The sequence below is a fragment of the Eulemur rufifrons genome, chromosome 19 (assembly GCF_041146395.1).
Source record: "Eulemur rufifrons isolate Redbay chromosome 19, OSU_ERuf_1, whole genome shotgun sequence".
NCBI classification, from domain to species: Eukaryota; Metazoa; Chordata; class Mammalia; order Primates; family Lemuridae; genus Eulemur; species Eulemur rufifrons.
Window position 1 is genome coordinate 109391817 of NC_091001.1, and position 21456 is coordinate 109413272.

At 36.1% G+C, this 21456-nt stretch overlaps 1 protein-coding gene across 2 annotated transcripts in view; it reads right to left on the reverse strand.

Annotated features, from left to right (window-relative positions):
- The window catches only part of CPSF3 (cleavage and polyadenylation specific factor 3), a 39684-nt gene that overhangs the window by 8965 nt on the left and 9263 nt on the right, over positions 1 to 21456 (reverse strand). Inside the window, exons 5-15 of one of the 2 annotated variants that reach the window (XM_069493894.1) lie at positions 20776 to 20825; positions 19465 to 19554; positions 18316 to 18466; positions 15055 to 15230; positions 13962 to 14120; positions 12842 to 12988; positions 10174 to 10326; positions 8372 to 8480; positions 6827 to 6925; positions 4394 to 4488; positions 2706 to 2793 (exon numbers count right to left, since the gene is read on the reverse strand). In XM_069493894.1, coding sequence (XP_069349995.1) covers positions 2706 to 2793; positions 4394 to 4488; positions 6827 to 6925; positions 8372 to 8480; positions 10174 to 10326; positions 12842 to 12988; positions 13962 to 14120; positions 15055 to 15230; positions 18316 to 18466; positions 19465 to 19554; positions 20776 to 20825 — 1317 coding nt within the window. Of the gene's footprint in view, positions 1 to 2705; positions 2794 to 4393; positions 4489 to 6826; positions 6926 to 8371; positions 8481 to 10173; positions 10327 to 12841; positions 12989 to 13961; positions 14121 to 15054; positions 15231 to 18315; positions 18467 to 19464; positions 19555 to 20775; positions 20954 to 21456 lie in introns of both variants that reach the window. The other variant, XM_069493893.1, reaches the window with a different exon arrangement.

Below are 21456 nucleotides of genomic sequence, written 5' to 3' on the forward strand. Positions count from 1 at the left end.
CAGACACGTGTACCTGTCCTTAGTAGGTCTGTGTGTCAAAACAGGACACAGACAAGCTGAAAAACAGGTACAGCATAAAATGGAAGAACGTGATTGAATACAAGAACATAAAAGAATACATTTTGAAAATGTATAAGCTTTCTTATATGTCTTTGGTAAGAATGGGGGACATAAACTGAAGTTGGTGGTAAAACACACACACACACACACACACACACACACGCACATACAAATACGAGATGCGTTTCCAGAAACTGGACTGAATAGTCAGGAGGCAAAGAAATAAAAAGGGAGAAAGATGCTATCGAAGAAGAATCATATTGTTTCACAGAAAGGGTCTCTAGAACAGGATTGACGAACTTTTTGTAAATAGCCAGATGGGGTTTTAGGCTTTGAGGACTACATGGTCTCTTTTCCAACTACTTAACTCTGCTGTTGTAGCATGAAAGCAGCATTAGACGACAGGTAAACCACTTGCAAAAACAGGTGGGGGGCTGGATTTGGTTCGTGGGCCATAGCTGCTGACCCTGCTCTAACTGTTAAAATCCCAAGCTTGGACAGGAACAAGTCAATTCATTACACGATAAACATATAGAATAAACTTCCTTATGTGCACCCTGAGTATCATGTGTGTCAGTCCTTGTGTTGCTTTTCATCTTCGAATGAAGCAAGTATTATTTATTAAAATCTCTGTCCCTTAGGCCCATGTGTGACAACTTTCTATGCTAACATATCACATATACGCGTTGGATTATCGTCTTAATCTTTAAAATTCATCCTGCCTGTTCTCTTTCTCTCATCCCCTATAGCTAATCCATCAGGAAATACTGCTGGCTTCATCTTCAGAATATCTCCAGACTCCAACCACTTTCTGCTACTCCCACCACTGATACCCTCGTCTGAACCACTATCTCCCACCTGGATGACTGAGAAAGCTCCAAGGGGAACCTCTGTTTTCTTACTCGCCCTCCTAACAGTCTACTCTCAGCAAGCATCAGAGCAATCCTTTAAAAACCATGTCAGATCATGTCTGGCCCCTGCTCAAAACTCTGCAGTGTAGCCCCATTTCACTCAGACTAAAAGTCCAAAGTCTTTACAATGGCCAACCAGGCCCCACAGGATCTGCCCCGACTCCAAACCCTGTCAAGCAGCTCTGGGACACACCAGAATGTCAGCTCCTGGAGGAAAGGAATTTGTTTGCTGCTAATGTAGCCTAAACATCTAGAATTATGCCTGCCAAGTAGCAGGTGCTCATTATTTGTCAAATAACTGTTAAATGAAAATATGCATACGTGTCATCACTGTAGAAGAATATAAAATCTCATTCTCCATAAACTACAAAATGGAGAAGCAGTAGGGAATAAAAGGCAGCCAGCTAGTTTAACGGATGCTTAATATAAGGAACGCATGGAAAAAGCCTATTTCTAACTGTCTGAACCTCTGCTGAAAAGCCCAGAGGCTAACCAAATGAAGGAATGTTTTCATTTTTAGTGTAAGATGGATCACTAATAATACAGTGACAATTATTTTTAATTCAATTAGTACAAATCAGAGTAAAGGTACATTTTCACTTTGGACCAGAGTACTAAGAGAAATACTCAAGATAAGTCAAACAAGTCTATGATAGCTCATGCACGCCTTCCTGTACAACACAGACATAAAATATTTGGTGATTATCTGTTAAACGACGGCATCTTTTTTGTTTTTCAGCATCATCATTAGGCACAGCCTTCATCAGAACAGCAGATGACATTTTGACAACATGCTCTGTGACCCCTCCTCAGCATGGAAAATGGGCTGAAGAGTTCAGATGCTAAATGTCACTAAAGACAACACAACATCTTAATTGGCCTAAAAAATAACATTTTAACATTTTTGCGAAGAAATTTCATTTTTCAGAAAAGTACACAATTTCTGATTAGTTGATTGTACAAAAATACTTCATTTTACAAAAGGGTTATCAGAATATAATAAACAGAAAGCAACCTTGGTGGCTAAAATACAATTCAATTCAGGAGCATATGATTTGAATTGAACAAACTAAAATATTAAGTGAAACCCAGCTGTGTTTTTGGAGGGCAGGGGGTGCTTCAGAGCTGAAAACTGTGGAGGCCAAAACCCTCTGGGTTTAATCTTTTCATTTCTGCTCTCTGCACCAAACCCTCATCCTCCCTTCACTGTTACTAACTTCTGCACCACTATTTATTTATGACCTTTTTAAAAGGTCCTCCCTTCTCACTCATTCCCACACTGTGCACCTTTATTTTTGCCACCTAAGATAAGAAAAAACACTGGTGTTTTCTTTGGTTGAAAAGTGTCCCATAGGGAGATTCCATTTTAGTCAACTGATTTTATTAAATGCAGAGATAGTAGCATACCTTCCTAACAGACATGCTGATTCAATTCAGCAGTATTTTGGAATTTCTGATTAAATTGTTTAACAACCAGCATGTCTGTTAGGACTGCTTCTAAAGGGATTTTTATCTTGTGTTAATTGCAACCAGATTTAAAGTATGAATGCAAAACTAGGACAAAAAGTAAGTAAAAAACCAATAATACGTATTGCTATGCATATATCTTAAAATTACAAAGGAATGGAAAAATTAGGAGATTAAATTCTTTAGGACTCTATTTACTGCTTTTTACTTCATGGAAATATGGGAGAAATAAAAGAATTAATTGATGAAAATGAAATAATTCCGTACCTTTCCTTATTTTTGGATTTGACTGAACTTCCAATATCACAGTTGTTACTGTATCTGCATACATATCATTAGAAGGGTTTGCCAACCACTGGAAAGCAAAAGGCAGAATTAGGAAGGTACAACTATGGCCAACCACAAAAGCTATGAATACTACCCATCCATCCACGGACTATAATATGGGACTACTGCTTCTCGAATTTTCACTGAAATTAACTTACTCATTGTTTGTTGAAATTAATAATGCTACACTGTTCTAATTTTCTTTTAATAACAAAAGTAAAATGTACTGAACAATTCCTTTGTGGCATAGTGTTTTATATACATTATCATTTAGTTCTCATAAAAAAATAACTATTAACAACTTTATTTTATAAAAGAGAAACTTACTCAAAAATAACTTGCACAAGATAATTGCTGGTGCTGGGATTTAAACTCAAACTCCTAATCACTATATTTTAGTAGCACAGACAATATGGTAAGAGGGTAATATTTTTAAACATTTACTTTTGCTTCTCACACTAAGTCTAACATCTCCCGATACTCTTTCTTCGGCCCAGTGTTCCAACAAAGTTTTCCAAGTCTCCAGATTAGGGTGAGAGCAGCTGAATGCCCTTCCTGTTTTATTATCTTTGCAAAGAATACTTTTATAAGCAACTTGATGCATTTCAACTTTCTCTAAGGTCCTCTCTGACCTGTTAACTCTAGGAACAAAAGTATATTCTCTAACAGTATTCGGTAGTAAGAGCTAAATTAATGTCTCTAATAACTTCTCCCTTTTATTGATATTAACATTTTATATATTATTGTATGTAACTCTATGTTATAGATAACTACTCCTTTTGACATGTTCTTTAGTTGTTTTTAGCCTTGAAACAAATTTAGACTTAAATCACAGAATTATAGTGGGACCAGAGCTGACAGATCTTTTTCTATTTGTTTTAAAAAATAGCATATATAAATAAAATAGTTAACCATATATCTTGGAAATTTACATAGAATTCTACCCTGAGGCAGAGAAACAGACAAGGTGCTCTCCTGGATTATTCACTGCCAGGACTCACTTTAAAGTGAGTCTTCTTTATATTTAAAGTTCTTCCTTATACTTAAAGTTCTTCTTTATATTTAACAGGTGCCAATCTATCAAAGTCAATCCTACAATTCCTCTGATGTCTGTTTTCCAAACTCTACAGGTAGGGACTTAAAATTCTAACAGTAGGAACCACATTTGCCTAATTTGATAATTTCTAGCCTTTTTTGATTTGGGTCACTTTATTACCATTTACTTGAATCTTCAAAATTTCACTCTTTTAAGTAGTGCTGCATGATCAATTTGTTTAATATAACAGAATTAAATTTTTGTCTGAGAATTCCAAGATCTTTTGATATAACTGAAGACATCCTGTAGTACCACAAAATCAGTTGAGGCTTACTCATGTGAGACCTATACTTATCACACCTACTAAATATGAAGCCTTAACTTATTATTAGTTTCTGTGTTGTTGTAACTACATAGAAAATGCCCAGCTATGTTATATTTAACACTGATCTTGGAAAGAAAAATTATTTACATATATATTTTCCACCAATGTTTTTTTCCTAATTGGGAAGAAACGAATTTTCTCTAGAATTGCACATAAACTCTTTTAAAACTTTTTTCCTCCTTGTTTAGGTAAACGATCTTATCTTACTTCTAATACCACCATGCCTGGTTCTTGTATTACAGTAATATTTTTGAACACTTTCAGAGCAGGTTTTTCTTGAATTTCTAATTCTTCTACATCACCTGAAAAAAAGGAGTGATTACAAGGTGTATATAATTTTCTGATAATCTTCCAGAGGCATAACTATTCATTTATAGAGAGAACTGAAATAAAGCAGCTGTACAATGAAAAAATAAAATTTGTACTCAATTTTTAAACAGCTAAGTAAGTTTTATGTTAATTGCTTATAGCAACTGAAAGATCTCAACATGTATTATAAAAATTCATATAACTAGGTAGGATTTACCTTGGACATTAAATATTTTATCAGTAGCAAACTCAGGTGATGTTCAAACATACATGTTTGTAACAAGAGATTTAGCCTTCCACTAGCATCTTAACATTTGGTATGAAACTAGTCAACTACTGCCAACTAGTCTCTTCTCCCTTCTGTCTTCATAAGTTCAATAATTCTACACGGAAATTCTATTGTCAAAGATGAGACTTTTCTGGTCTTCCTAGTGTCGTCTTCTTCTTCTTCTTTTTTTTTTATTTAAAAGAGACAGGGTGGCCGGGCGTGGTGGCTCACGCCTGTAATCCTAGCACTCTGGGAGGCCGAGGTGGGCGGATCGTTTGAGCTCAGGAGTTCGAGACCAGCCTGAGCAAGAGCGAGACCCCATCTCTACTAAAAATAGAAAGAAATTATATGGACAGCTAAAAATATATATAGAAAAAATTAGCCGGGCATGGTGGTGCATGCCTGTAGTCCCAGCTACTCGGGAGGCTGAGGCAGTAGGATCGCTTGAGCCCAGGAGTTTGAGGTTGCTGTGAGCTAGGCTGACGCCACGGCACTCACTCTAGCCTGGGCAACAGAGTGAGACTCTGTCTCAAAAAAAAAAAAAAAAAAAAAAAAAAAAAGAGACAGGGTTTTACTAAGTTGCCCAGGCTGCTGTTCTAGAACTCCTGGCCTCAAGCGAAATTCCTGCTTCAGCCTCCTGAGTAGCTGGGATTACAAGCATGAGCCGTGGAGCGTGGCTACTTTCTAGTGTCCCCTTAATCAAGAATTTCTTTTTTTTGAGACAGAGTCTCACTATGTCGCCCTGAGTAGAGTGCTGTGGTGGCAGCCTAGCTCACAGCAACCTCAAACTCCTGGGCTCAAGCAATCCTCCTGCCTCAGCCTCCCAAGTGGCTGGGACTACAAGTGCACACCACGACGCCTGGCTAATTTTTCTATTTTTAGTAGAGATGGGGTCTCACTCTTGCTCAGAGCTGGTCTCAAACTCCTGGGCTCAGGCGATCCTCCTGTCTTGGCCTCCCAGAGTGCTAGGATTACAGGCAAGAGCCACCGCACCTGGCCTTAATCAAGAATTAGTTTAGATATATTTTATTAACTTCCTATATTATGACCTATAATTCTAACATGGTTATAAGGTAAAAAAAAATTTCTTTCTACTGGTTTATTTTATGGTAGTACTTTACTATATGAATTATAAAGAACATACTGATCAAAAGTGTATTTTGTAATATGAAATATTCTTGCTTTATTAGAGAGTCTCCATGCCTTTTAATTTAGTCATTGCCCTCATTATGTTAATACACAAAAATCTCTAACTTAAAATGGTCTAATATGAAAATAGAATAGGTTTGTTCTCCCACTGGTCTTTGGCCAGTGGTTATTAAGCTCTAATAAAACCTTCTGTATAGATTGGTACTGATGGAACCAGAAAAGTTATTTGCACTGATCAAATAAATAAATAAAATTTTAGGTATAGTCAACTAAAATATATTTTAAACACAGGGAGCAGGCCGGGCGCGGTGGCTCACGCCTGTAATCCTAGCACTCTGGGAGGCCGAGGCGGGTGGATCGCTCAAGGTCAGGAGTTCGAGACCAGCCTGAGCAATGAGCGAGACCTCGTCTCTACTAAAAATAGAAAGAAATTATCTGGCCAACTAAAATATATATAGAAAAAAAAAAATTAGCCGGGCATGGTGGCGCATGCCTGTAGTCCCAGCTACTCGGGAGGCTGAGGCAGTAGGATTGCTTAAGCCCAGGCGTTTGAGGTTGCTGTGAGCTAGGCTGATGCCACGGCACTCACTCTAGCCTGGGCAACAAAGAGACACTCTGTCTCAAAAAAAACAAAAAAACAAAAAAACAAAAAAAAAACACAGGGAGCAAAGACTACCGATATTTTTAGAATTTTAAGTGGATCAAGGATAAGAGGTATAATGGAATTAAAAAAAATTTATGAGTATATTTTCAAAAATTTCACCTAAAGGCAGTAACAACATGACCATGTGTAAAAATAAAATTTGTACAATTCTGAGACAATTACCAAAATTAAATAACATTCTTTCCCAGATATAGAATTATCTTACTAAAAACCAGAAAATAATTAAAGGCATTTCAATACATACACATACCTGTCAATTTCTGTAGCTGGTAATAGAGCAAATTAAAGGGACCAGTATATGGGATGGCTTGGGTCTGTTTCACAGTGCTCATGGCCAAGTCAGTATAATCTGTGAAAATTAGAGTAAATATAGTTAATGAAACAATACTAGTCCCACAAAATACAATTTGCAAACATACCAGGAGTAAAAAAAGAAAAAGTAAAAGCAAGGTAGGTGAGAAAAAGTTTTTCAGAAAGCTAACAAGATGCTCCTTAATACGGTACCACCCACATTTTCCCACTTATCTCCTTATGCCTCACCCCCACCCCCAGTGAACTTCTGCTCCAGCCTTAAGAAAGCACCTTCATTCCCCTGAACACTCCAGGTTCTTGGATGTCTAGTAGCCACTAAGCCAGCTGTCATCTGCCTTCTATTTTGCTTGGCAACTCCTAACAATCTTTCACCACATGGCTCAAATACTTCCTGATTTACAAAGCTTTTCCCAACTTTCTGGGCCCAGTCTCTCCTCACACAGTTATCATGCATTTCTGTGTGTCACTGAGCAATACTGTGATTAGCTCTTCCCAACATTGCTTTCCTCATTAGACAGAGATGATTTTTCAAGGGCTGGGACTCTTGTTTTTAAATAAATCTTTAGTCCTCCAGCACCTAATGCCTGGCATGAGAGTAAGAGCCCTAGCTGCTGAATGAAGCAACAGAGATAGCGACTTGTGATGGTCTGGAAGCTGACAGTTGACCTGTCTCACAGGTGAACACCTCCACACTGCTGCTATTTCCTACTTCTTCATAAAACGCTTATAATTTATTAGTGCTATGTAAATAACCTTGAGCACAGTATTTGCCTGAAGATAATACCATATTTATTGGGAAATTACTTATTGATAACAGTATTTACACCAAGAACACACATAGAAATGCTTATAAACTTTGGGGAAAAAAGCAATTTACAAACTTAAATGTAATCCTATTTAGCTTTGCTCAAATTTTCATTTTTCTCTATGAGCTTCAATTTATATACACTACAGGCTTGGACTATATATTTGGCGTTACTTATTTGGATGAAAAATGAAAGTTCCAATGCAATGAAAAATTTAGGCTCTACATTAATAATTTTTCACTTTTAAAGAAATTATAAAAGTTTTTGTTTCCTTCTCCTTTTGGAAGGCCCAGCAAGTGATGTAAAAGTACAGGTCATAAAGAACAACATGCTTACCTGGGGAGTCCAAAGTTACTTCAGAAAAGAAAAGCACCAATACTCTGTTGTAAAGCGTTGAAAACAGGGTGGCTAAAGGTGAGCAGGAGTAGTTAACCTGACTTAGAAGTGAACTTATGCTTCCAACTACAAAAACGGTGATCTCACAAATAATTGAAATGTTTTCGCAGTTCAAGGAAGATTTTTTTCTCACCACAAAGCTAATTCTTAATAGATTACTACCTCTCACCTATTCCTATTTTATTATTTGTTACTTAAAGTTTGGTTACTAGGTTAAGAGAAGTTTTCATAGATTTTCTTTCGCTGTCAAGATGATATTTGACATTTAATAGTATACTTACTGGACAAGTCACAAGGAGAAAGTATGTGATAATTAAAGTTTCTTTTAACAAGTATTCCTGAGACCCGTTGGCCTTGTTCTGGTTTTTTGTCTGCTAAAAAGCCCATAACCTATTTAAAAAAAAAAAAAAAACAAAACAGAAAAATTGAAGAAAATAGAATCTTGTAAAATGCAGTTATTCAAGCACTAAAATGCAGTTAGTAATAATGATGATCATAAGACATCTGAACTATGAAAACAACATGTGACTTTAACTACGAAAAATACAAAATGTTTTACACACATGGACCAGAGCAGTAACATTGCTACCAAGGTATCAAAAAGAAGAGTCACAGGGGCAGATCCAGCCAGAATGGCTAGGTTCAGTTCAGTCCAATCAGTTCAACAACCAAGTAAACCTAGTAGGTGCTGAGGGTAAGAAAGCTCTCAACAGCTGCAAGTAGTGGGGAAGGACCAGAAGTGCTGGCCGAAATGCACGTGCTCCCCCAGGCTGGCCATCAAACTCTACATAGAGAGTGAGCACCACTAACACACAGGTGGGAGGCTGTGCTCAACCCAACACTAAAAGAAGCAGCACCTTTGAATAAACAGGACAATAAAGATAGATACGTATGAGATGGTACACTGAGGGAGAAACATTTCGAAGAGAACAGAGTAACAACCATTCAAAACCAAACAAAAACAAAAATCTCACAAACATGAAACCCACTATTCTTTTTTTTTTTTTTTTTTTTTGAGACAAAGTGTTGCTCTGTTGCCTGGCCTAGAGTGCTGTGGCATCAGCCTAGCTCACAGCAACCTCAAACTCCTGGGCTCAAGCGATCCTCCTGCCTCAGCCTCCCGAGTAGCAGGGACTACAGGCATGAGCCACCATGCCCAGCTAATTTTTCTATATATTTTTAGCTGTCCAGATCATTTCTTTCTATTTTTTTAGTAGAGACGGGGTCTCGCTCTTGCTCAGGCTGGTCTCCAACTCCTGAGCTCAAATGATCTGCCTGCCTTGGCCTCCCAAAATGCTAGGATTACAGGCATGAGCCACTGTGCCTGGCCTCTTTTTTTTTTTTTTGAGACAGAGTTTCACTCTGACACCTAGGCTAGAATACAGTGGCATGATGATAGCTAACTACAGCCTTGAACTCCTAGGCTCAAGCAATCTTCCTATCTCAGCCTCCCAGGCAGCTGGGACTACCCGTGTGTACCACTACACATGGCTAATTTTTTTTTATTTTTTGTAGTGATGGGGTCTTGCTATGTGGCTCAGGCTGGTCTCAAACTCCTGGCCTCAAGTGATCCTCCCCCCTTGGCCTCCCCAATGCTGGGATTATAGGCATGAGCCACCACACCTGGCCAAAAATGATTAATTTTTAGAAAGACAAATTTTTAATATATTAATCATATCCACACAAACACATACTTAGAGATATAGGCCTATCTTTAGATTCTTAGGGGGAATGATGAGAGATGGACACAGCACTGTATTGGATATAGTAAAAAACACTAATTAACATTTGTTTACTCTCAGACAAATGTGGAAGGAAAAATAATTGAAGATGTGAATTAAAGAGCTATCAGATTCAAATGCATCAAGATCTAATCTATATGAAAATTTTTCATCCTAAGAAACAAATTAGTAGAACCAAAAGAAGCCTAAAAATCATAAGGATAAAATTCTTCCAGTATACTAAGTAGACAGAAATAAGTACAGTCCCTCAATTTGATTAAAGGAGGTCTATGTTCTTAAAAAGTATACTCTTTCCTGAAGAAAAAACATGGATAGGACAGATAGGAACCATAACCTTTTACCTTGGCTAGTTTTTCTCCTCTGAAGTTTAAGGTTACTGCTTCTGTATTCCGAGGATTATGAACCTCTATGTGAACTTCATCATTATCTTCATATTCACGAATCAGTGCTGCTTTTAATCTGGCCATTTCGTTCTGTTCTCCATGGACTAAAATCTACACAGAATAAATTTTAAAAGAGCATAGGGAAACATTCTTCATTCAGATTAATGATGATCTTTATCTGAGTGAGTTAAATACATGAAATAGAGACATATATAGTAAACAGAAACATAACATAGTAAAGTTACAAAACTTTACTACTTTTAAGGAACTTTAGCCAATCAAACTTGTATAGACATATTCATTCTGTTTAGCTTTAAAAGATCCTTATGGGGAACTATTTCAACAGAGAGCAAAGAAATTTTCTAATCTAATCTTTGGTTCTGAAATATTTTATTAAGTATTGCTTTAATAAACAGAAGGAAGTATCAGAAGTCACTTTTTTCCTTCACAAAAAGCTTCTTTTGAAAGTTTTATTAAGAAACTAAAGAAAACTATTGAGTATTTTCTTAGATAGTAGGTGTAGCAATAGTTTTATACAAGAGTCATATGCATTTAAATCTAGAAGAGACTACAGAAGTCACCTGGTCCAGCCCTTTACCAATGTGAACATAGAAGCATTGAAATATAGAAAAACTCATACATCTCATTGAGAGCTTAGTGGTGAAGAGCCCAGGCCTGGCTGCCTGCAGAACACAAATTGTTCTGTTAATCTGTATTGACAGAACATCAATCCTGTCAATGCCACTTACTAGCTGTGTAACCTTGACCAAGTTACTTAACACTTCAGTTTTCTTATCTATAAAACAGCTGTTGGTTGTGAAGATTAAGCAAGTTGATTAATATAAAACACAAGTACAGTGCCTGGAACATGGTAAATAATAAATGCTAGCTAATATTAATTACTACCAGCAATGCTACTATTATAGTATAATTTTATCATGTAGATACACTTTTGCTAAAGCTGGTTATTGGAGGAAGTAAATAGCAAGTTCAACCCAGGAACTTAAACTGTCAGCAGAAATAGAACCTGGGGAGCAATGAGATGGAATGGGACAGAGGATGAGGTGGTGACACCAGTGAGAAAGAGCAATACAACTTTTCCTTCCTGCCTTGAAAATCTGGGAAAATGTCCATAAACCACATATACCACAAAACATCAGGGAGGAGCCTACACTGTAACTAAACTCTGTATGCTACAATGCTAGGAATAGGTGAGTGATTTGCTCCGCTAAGAACCTGCTTGTTAAAGGGCCTATGGCAAGTACCCCTGAGGACTATCATGCTAGAAGGGACTTAACCTAACAAAAGAGTACACAAAAACATGCTCAACATCTTTAGTCTTTAGGGAAATGAAAATCAAACCATAATGAGATACCACTTCACACTAGCCAAAAGGTGAAACAACCCAAGCATGTACCCACAGACGAATGGATCAACAAAATGTGGTAAACAGACAACGGAATATGATTCAGCCACAAAAGGCATGAAGTTCTAATACATGCTACAACATGATGAACCCTGAAAATATCTTAAGTATTGCATGATTCCTCTTATATGAGAGACCCAGAATAGTCAAATTCAGAGACAGAAAGTAGATTAGAGGTTACCAGGGGCTGGAGGGAGGAGGGAATGGGGAGTTAGTGCTTAATTGGTACAGTTTCTGTTTGGGGTGATGAAAAGTTTTGAAAATAGCTAGTGGTGATAGCTGTACAACATTGTGAATATAATTGATGCTATGGGATTGTATACTTAAAAATGGTTAAAACTATAAATTTTAGTTACATATATTTTACCACAGTTAAAAATATTTGGAAAGCAACAAGCAAAAAAACCTAACAAAAGGTCATTTCCTCTAAGCTACTTTCCAATACATTCAGAAAGGGTACTTTACCTATTTTCTATAGACAAATTTCATTAGTGTTTCTCTAATTAAAAATATATATTTTTTTCAGCTTACCCCTCTTTCCAATCCCATCAAAATGTATTTGTTACTTTCATATTACATAAAAGTTAAAAATATAAATAAGTCATACCAATAAAGAACTATGTATTTCATATCTATTAAATTTTCAGGTTTTACTATTACATGACTAATCTTTCTTGTTTCTCCAAATTATGCTTGCACTGCCTATTTGATATTATTATTAAGCATTTACTACATGCCAGGCACCATATTAAGTGCTTTAGAAATACATTCTCTCATTTGACAATAACCTATGAGATATTCCTATTCCTACTTACAAATACAGTACAGACAGATTAAGTAACTTGCCCAGGATTGCACAGCAAGTTACGGAAGGGGCTGGGATTCAAAACAAGCAGTTGTACTCCAAAGTCTTGCTCTTAAATTATTGGAGAGGCAACAGAAAATAATAGAAAAAACAACTAGAATTGGGGTTGGTAGGTCTGAATAAGAGTCAGTGTAAAATGGAGAAAATTAAAGTGTGTAGCTTGCCTAATTCAAAAGAGAGCTATAAAGGTAAAATCCAAGTGCAAATACAAATGCTCTGTTCATAAAGTGCTACATTAACAGAGGGTGATGCTTGATTTGTGAACTGGCTGCTTTGTGGTTTCTTGGGTATGCTTTTTTTCCGTTTAATACTATAAATCAAATTCACAGACTGACCACATGAGGCGGTTTCAAAGCACGGATAAATTCACTGGTTTGCTGGTAATCTGTGTGAGCAGAGAAAGAAATGTAATCAACAGACATTTTCAGTGGTAACTTCTGTCCAGACATGGTAGTGATTTCTTCAGGTTCAGACATGATATGCTGTTAAAAATAAAGAAAAATAACAAAGCAAAACAAATAAACTATCCAATTAGAAAATAAAAGATACATTTTCTTTTTTTTCATGCAGTCATAACCTCTTATGTTAAGTTTAGGAACTTCAGCACAAAAATCATTCTAACACTACTGACTTAGTAAATAACAAATACTTATTTTATTTGGTAAAGCAAACATTTAATAAGGAAAGTAAGCAGATTAACTAGAACTCAATGTATTTGGAGTACTGGCAATGAAAATTATGATTCTTATGCTTAGAAAGATAAACCTGTATTCCCAACTACTCTCCTGATCTAGAAAGTCATTTCCCAGATAGAAGGATCTGTATAAAGGACAGATGTGTTTCCATTCTGGAAATCTATTTTAAATACATGGCAGGTATTGTCACTAAAGGATTTTATAGAATAAGGTAAAGTAATAAAAATGATCAAAATGAGGAATCATTTTTAAAAATAAAATAGATGTTAATGGTAAGAGAATGAGAATGTGATGCTTAGACGTTCAGAAATTGCCTTTAAAGCTTTGCTTATATTTTCTACAATGTCTACATCCCTAATAGCTAACATCAACCACTTTTATACCAATAGGAAATTAGGTAGATCAACCCAAACACGTTCTACAGCTTTTTAAGACAATACATATTCGTAAATCTCTTTTTCATTACATGAAGGTATTCAATGTGTTTGTCTCAAATAGGTTCCTATTCATTTTTCTTTATTTGCAATCAAATGAGCTCTTCTCAAAGTTTAATGTGTGCCTGGGGAATCTTGTTAGGCCATTCAGCGTCTGCATAATTCCTCATCCTACACACATCTCTAGCTATCTATTTCCATCCTCATTTTTTAAAATCAAAACTTGTAATACTTAAAGAATTACTTCAATGGAAAAACTTGTGAGGATACTGTCACCTCTGTGATTTTGATTAGGAAAAATATAATAGCTTGAGACTATAACTGACCTTGGCAAGTGTCCCTTCTACACAGTATCCTGCTATAATGACGCCATTCCTCTTATCAGTACACCAGCTTTCAAATAACTCTCTGGATAAGCCACTTTGCATCATGCCTGGGGAGGCCATTACAACACTGGGACCAATGTCATCAAAATGATCCATGCTCTAAGAGAGAAAAAGGAATAGTAAAAGCATGTTAACTATCAGGGTCTGACAAAGCATTCTTTATTTTTAAAGAATAACAAAAAGCTAGATAAAAGATTAATCACACTACTAAAAGGGCTTTGACAAGACTAGAAATCATTTTAAGTCCAATTTCCTAAATACTTTAGCCTAGGAATGATAAAAAAAACAAAGTGATAAGGGGTAAGCTCATACTGATCTTCAAAATCTTCTACTGGTACTTAGGGGGCCACCAGGACCATTAGATCATTCTCAGGGCCTAGCAGGCAGGCAGAAAAGTAAAAGCAAGAGTCAAATGGGTTTCTACCCACCCAAGATAGACATTGAAGGAATATTCCTAAAGACCCACAATGGCTTTGTGTACTTCATGAATATTTTTAGCTGGCCTGAAAATCTAATCAAAAGGTTTATCACTGTTTTAGGGAGAATTTGGCTCTAATTCTTAAGCAATTAACTGAAAAAATATGCTTTACAAACAAAGCCTATTTATAACAGGAAGACCACTTATGACTTAAATTATTTTATTATGATTAAAGCATCAGTTTGAATAAAACAATATTTTTTACATTAAATAAAACTAGATTTCATTGAATGCTCTAGAAAAGTAAACATACATAACACAGATATTTTTCCTGTTAGGACTTTTTATTCCTATGGCAAAAGGGATCCAAGTTATTTAGCAATTATAAACACTGAGAACATATGGAGACTTGGAGCAAGTGGCAAAATTTATTTACGCAAAAATAAGAATGCCAGTTGCTAGAGTTTTGATTCCTAAAGAAAAATGATGCCTGCTACAAAAAAGGTAAGACTTCAGCAAGAAGGATTCAGCCACAGAATCAATTATAGGAACCTCTTCCTACCAACACCTAATGTGTGTTTTATCCAACTTTGTCTTTCTTTCCTCCACACTCACCTTGAGGTTACTAATGTGTTTGAAAACAAAAGGATTATTGATGTTGATCTGTTTGCGAATTTTGTCATTCATTGCATTTACATACGTCTGGTACACTGCCATACACTTCTTGGCCAAAGACGACGCATAGTATATCGGAATGTCATGTAGTTCTGGGTGATTCTGCCAATATTCATCTAGAGAGATTAGATGAGAAACAAACATCTGTTTTCTATGAGTTCAAATAATAAATGAAACACATGACAACCAAGAAATAAAGTATATAACTAAATTTTTAAAGAATTAAAGAAAAATTAGCCTGGTCCTTACTAACTTAAACTTACAAACCCAAAACTTATTTCCAAACACCAGTGTACAATCCAAGATAAATGCTGTGAGCATAGTCCAAAGATGTGAAAGCTTTTAAAAATTATTCAGTATAAGTTTATACTGAATAACAGACCATAACATTACCCCAGAGACACTAAATTCTGTGATGGTTTTAAATCAGAACATATTATTAATATTTCAACAGATCTATCACCTGGTAATTACAAAACAGGACTGCCAAAGAGTTAAACCAATTTCGAACACTTAAAAAAAAAAAAGGATAGTCATATTACTCTATTATTATATATATTTTCTTGAGACAGGGTCTCACTCTGTCACTCAGGCTGGAGTGCAGTAGTGTGATCATAGCTCACTGTATCCCCAATCTCCTGGGCTCCAGTGATCCTCCCAGCTTAGTCTCCCAAGTAGCTAGGACTGAAGGCACATGCCACCACACGTGGCTAATTTTTTAATTTTTTGTAGAGGCAGGGTCTTGCTATGTTGCCAGGCTGGTCTCAAACTCCTGGCGTCAAACAATCTTCCTGCCTCAGCCTCCCAAAGTGTTAGGATTATAGATGTGAGCCATTGGGACTGGCCTATTATTATGTTTTTTAAAAACTACTAACCAAATAGTTTCTGATAATGATAGCAGTGGGCAATATAACTTCAAAAGGCTTATTTTAAGGGAGGACCCGCATTAAATCCCAAAATTTTATAAAGGTAGTATGGCCCAAAGATAGCATTTAATTCCACTAAGTCCACTTGCATTTAGGGTATGTATTAAATGCGCAGTATGTAATTTACATTTATCATTTCTAGTTTTCAATATAACTTTAAGAAGATTTCCCATCTTATTAATTGGGAAACAGGGAAACAGACTAAAAAAAAGGTTGAATAGCGTGTGAATGTTATTTTTCTACTTCATGTATAAGTGATAATTCTGTATAAGGACAAGGACTTTTTCTGTCATCCACATTACAAATACATTTCCTGCTTTGTCCTCTGGTTTATCCTGTTCATGATTTTTTCAGATGTAATTAACATTTTTAAAGGTGTCAAAGTTTTCAACATATACTCTTAAGATTTCTCATATACTGTATAAAGCAGACTGCATTCCAAGATCACATTATAACCTCCTGTTTTTTTTTTTTTATTTTTATGAGTATATTTTCAACAGTTAAAAAAAAAAAAAAAAAAAGATTAATTTGCCCAAGGTCATATGGCTAGAACATAGAAAAGATTTGAAACCAGTGATTTGAATGGCTGCTCTCTTTCCATTATACTACACTACCAGGGAGAATTTAAGGAAAAAGGGCAACCAAATTACATGGAGCAGTCCTGGTTCATGAAAAGATTTATAATACATGCTTTGATGATAGGGTAGTCAGATAAAAATACCAAATGCCCAATGAAACTTGAATTTCAGATAACAAAAGACTCTTAGATAAAAATATATACTAAATATTTGGGACACTTATACTAAAATATTATTCATTATTTATCTGAACTTAAAATTTAACTTGATGTTCTATATTTTTATTTGCTAAATCTGGCAACCTAATTTGATGGTGGGTTGTTTCACCTTCCTAATTGCCTTTGCTCTTCATATTATTGGTAATGAAGACTTTTCATTTCAAGACTTCTAAGGACTAATTTTTTTTTTTTTTTTTTTTTTTTGAGACAGAGTCTCACTCTGTTGCCCAGGCTAGAGTGAGTGCCGTGGCGTTAGCCTAGCTCACAGCAACCTCAAACTCCTGAGCTCAAGCGATCCTCCTGTCTCAGCCTCCCGAGTAGCTGGGACTACAGGCATGCACCACCATGCCCGGCTAATTTTTTCTATATATATTTTTAGCTGTCCATATAATTTCTTTCTATTTTTAGTAGAGGTGGGGTCTCGCTCTTGCTCAGGCTGGTCTCGAACTCCTGAGCTCAAACAATCCGCCCACCTCGGCCTCCCAGAGTGCTAGGATTACAGGCGTGAGCCACCGCGCCCGGCCAGGACTAATTTTTTGACTTGTAGTTAGAAAGGAGAACCAACCAGGATCAAAAGACTTGACTGGATTAGGATTTAGAAAATTTAGCTTGCAGAAAGTCATGTCTCTGTTATAGATTTGCTTTTGATCTGGGGCCATTTATTCCATCTTCCCTTGCTTGTTTTCCTTTTCAGTGTAACAAGGATTCTATTTACCCTTATCATCACCAAGACTGCAGAACTGAGAATAAGAGCTTACGAGGCAATCATTTCTAGTTCTGCACATTGAGGCTCTATACACGAGGCACCTTCGTTTACTCTTTAAGAGTGTCTTCCCCAAACAGAACCATAGAATGTGAGTTAGAAGGGATCATTAAGTACAAATGAGGCTAAAAAGTGACACCTTTTGCTTCTTATTACAAAAAGTTATATATGTTCACTGAAGTATTTGGAAAATGGAGAAAAACAAAATACAAAAAAGAAATCATCTACTTTTCCAATATGCAGATTTATTATCCTTCCAGCCATTTCTGTGTATATTTTTTATCTAGCTAGAATCAGAGTATATATAATTTTGAACCCTAATTTTCTGGTCTCCTTAACAGATTATGTCAAAGTATGTAATTGCTCATTTGTAATATGATTTTTTCCTACAATGTGATATATACTGACATATTTCTTTAAAAATACTAAAATGATGAATATTTTTACTGACAAAATTTTATACACATCTCACTATTTCCCAGAAGTGGAACTGCTGGTTAAAGGGTGTGCACATTTTAAGATTTCTGATACAGAGGGTAACCGGAAAAGTACACCAACTTGTATAACCAGCAGCAGTGTATGTGAGTTGCTGCTTCCCTGGGTTCTTATTAGCACCAAATCCCTATTTTTAAATGAAGAAACTGAAGCCCAGAAAGGGGAATGACTTACCCAAGGCCATATTATCTTGACAAAATGATAAAAGGGAAATAGCATACCCAGAATCAAGAGCAGCTCCTGAGCCCTTCCAAGAGCAAAGACAGGAATAAGACCTCTGCCCCCTCTATTTACAATATCGTGGACGGTGTTACAGAATCTCGCTTCTCGCTCTTCACGTTTCTCATGGATGTGGGTCCCATAAGTAGATTCCTAAATAACATGTCAGAAGTGTGAGACTAAGACCAATGATCCCAAAGAATCTAAAAGTTTAACAACGAAATGCTGAAGCAAAGTAATTCGTTTTTCTATTAACGTGCCATTTACTTGAACACATATTGTTATACTAATTGGAAAGAAGAGCAAACAAGAGTGCTAGAATTCAGATCTAAGTAATAAGAACTTTTTAGAAAATAGAACCAAGAAATAGTCCAAAAATGTATCTTCTTCCCTATGTCATTATTTTTTAACCATTTTGCTTTCCACAGCGGATAGGGGGAAGGATATTTCTCCTACCTCTGATAAGCCAGTTTTTAAATCAGAAATATTATTTCTTATACTTCTGTTTAGGAATATCCCTTAAAGCCTTACTATGTATGCTCCACAGACCAGCAGCACTGGCATTCTCTGGGAGCTTATTAGAAGTGCAGAATCTCAAGCCTAGGCTTACTGTATTTTAACAACATCATTAGATGATTCATAAGCACATTAAAGTTTAAGAAGCACTGCTCTAAAGTATGTTACCATGAAAATAATGACTTTTTCTGAGGATTAAAAAAAATAAATCTCAGCTAGGTACAGTGGCTCATGACTGTAATCCCAGCAATTTAGGAGGCTGAGGCGGGAGGATCGCTTGAGGCCAGGAGTTCAAGACTAGCCTGGGCAACATAGTGAGACTATCTCTACAAAAAGTTTTAAAAATTAGCTAGGTGTGATGGCACCCACCTGTTGTCCCAGCTACTTGGGAGGCTGAGGTGGGAGGACTGATTGAGCCCAGGAGTTTGAGGTTGCAGTGAGCTATGATCATGCCACTGCATGCCAGCCTGGGCAACAGAGTGAGACCCTGTCTCAAAAAAAAAAAAAAAACACTAAAAAACCCGGATCAATTTATATCTAATAACATATTATGAAAGTAAGATCAAAATATTTTTTCCACTAGAAAAAATTCTGCTCACATTATATTAATTACAATACAGCACATTAATACTTACAATGATAAGAATGTCAGGTTTAATATTAGGAATTTCTGCTGCCATTAAGTGCCTATCTTCTTGTCTTGAGAAATCACCTGTGTACAAAAGCTATGAAAAAGATAAAGCAAGAAAGTCAGGACTGGTGGAAGGCTTCACTTTGCTAGTGAATAGATTAAGCTCATAAAATCTAAAAGTACAACTTAAAAAAATCGACTAAAACTGATTAAATTTAGATGCATTGCTTGTATCTAATTCAAAATGTATAACTTAGTTAAGTCACTAAACCATTCAGTGTTTCCATTATTTAATCTAATTAATGGGAATCATACATTCCCAGAATCATCCCACAAAAATAACCTATGTATTATTAAGAAACTTGAGAAGTGCTCTGAACTTCTTAGAAAAAAGGGGTATGCTGATAAGGAAAGGAATTCACTGAGGTACATGGGAGCACTGTCTAAACAGGAGATAAAATCATAAGAGAATATGCATCAAATTCCAAATGAAAATTCAGATCTGCATTCATACTATTTCTTGCTTATTTTTTGTGCCTTGGAACAAATTGCAAGAATTGTACTTTAGTGATAAACTATATAATTCAATGTGTAAAAGTTTCAAATGTATGAGTAGCTGCAAAACATTCAGGACAATATTACACTACAGTATTGGTTCTCAACTCTAGCTGCACACTAGAATCACCTACAAAACTCGAAAAGAAAAAGGCCAAGCTACACCTCCAGACTCTGATTCAATAGGTATTTTTTTAAACGCTCCCTGAGTGATTCATATGTGCAGCTAGAGTTCAGAACTGTTGCTCTAGAGTCAAGAAACCTATTAGTCCACCCACACGTTCAGAAGTTCCAGACTCCCATTCCGCTTTTCTATCAAGGATGGCAACAAAGATCTTTCCTAATTAATCTCCCTCACTCTTGCAGCACACTCTGCTCAGGGGCTTATCTGTGAATATTAAGCCATCAAGAGGACATGAATACTAAATTATGCTCTAATTTTAAGTGGATGCAGCCACAAAGACAGTTCTTCCCTAATTGGTTTTCTAACGGACACTGAAAAGGAAATCCTATGGGGTGTCAGGGAACCTACTCCTTGAGATGCTTGTTTTACTCTTTTCTCTGTCTTGATATACAAAGTATTATAATAGAGGTAGGAATCATGATATTTAAAAGGAAAAAGTATCAATTTTATTTTTATCTTATGTTTCAGTGTTTTGACACTTTGCAAGTCTTAGGGAATTTTTTTTAATACTCCTTGATGGCACAAAGCTCTGCACTCATTTCTCTTGGGGGAGAAAAGCACCAGAGCCAGAGGTACCTTCACACCCGCGATCTCAATCATAAACATGGCGGCTCCCAGGACATGGCCTGCGTGGTAACACCAAAACTTGATTCCTGCAACTTCCTTAACTTCATGAAAGTTGATAGTTTCAATCTTGTCCATGCTTTCCTCCAAATCTGTCTCAGTATACAGCATGTCGTCCGCTGATATGTTACTAAATTTTGAAAGATGACAGCAAAAAGAATTAATAAGATTTTTTTAAGTTTTGAACGCAAAGAAATTGTCTGTGGATGACATCCATGAAGATATTTCTTAAAAATATACTGTATGAATTATGCTATTTAGAATCAGACATTTTGTAGATTTTTTAAGTGAATAGCTATAAAATTTGATTTTAAGTAAAGCACACAGTAAATTAAGATACTAAATTCAAAGTAGTCTCAATTTTAAGTAATACACATGGTAAATTAGGACAAAATACTCTAATAGCATTTTTCAACCTTTTTTCCTGCCCCAACACTCCTGAGAGATATAACACATTCATATACATTGAATTGCGGCAGAGATTTCTCCCACTGAGATGTGAAAAGATTTTTATACAAAGTCTAGCATAACTTTTCTCCTGAAAATTATGTTAATGTAATTCCTAAAAAGCAGGAGAGAATAGTGGTTAAGGACATAGACTCTGGCGCCATACAGCTTGCATTCAAAGCTCAG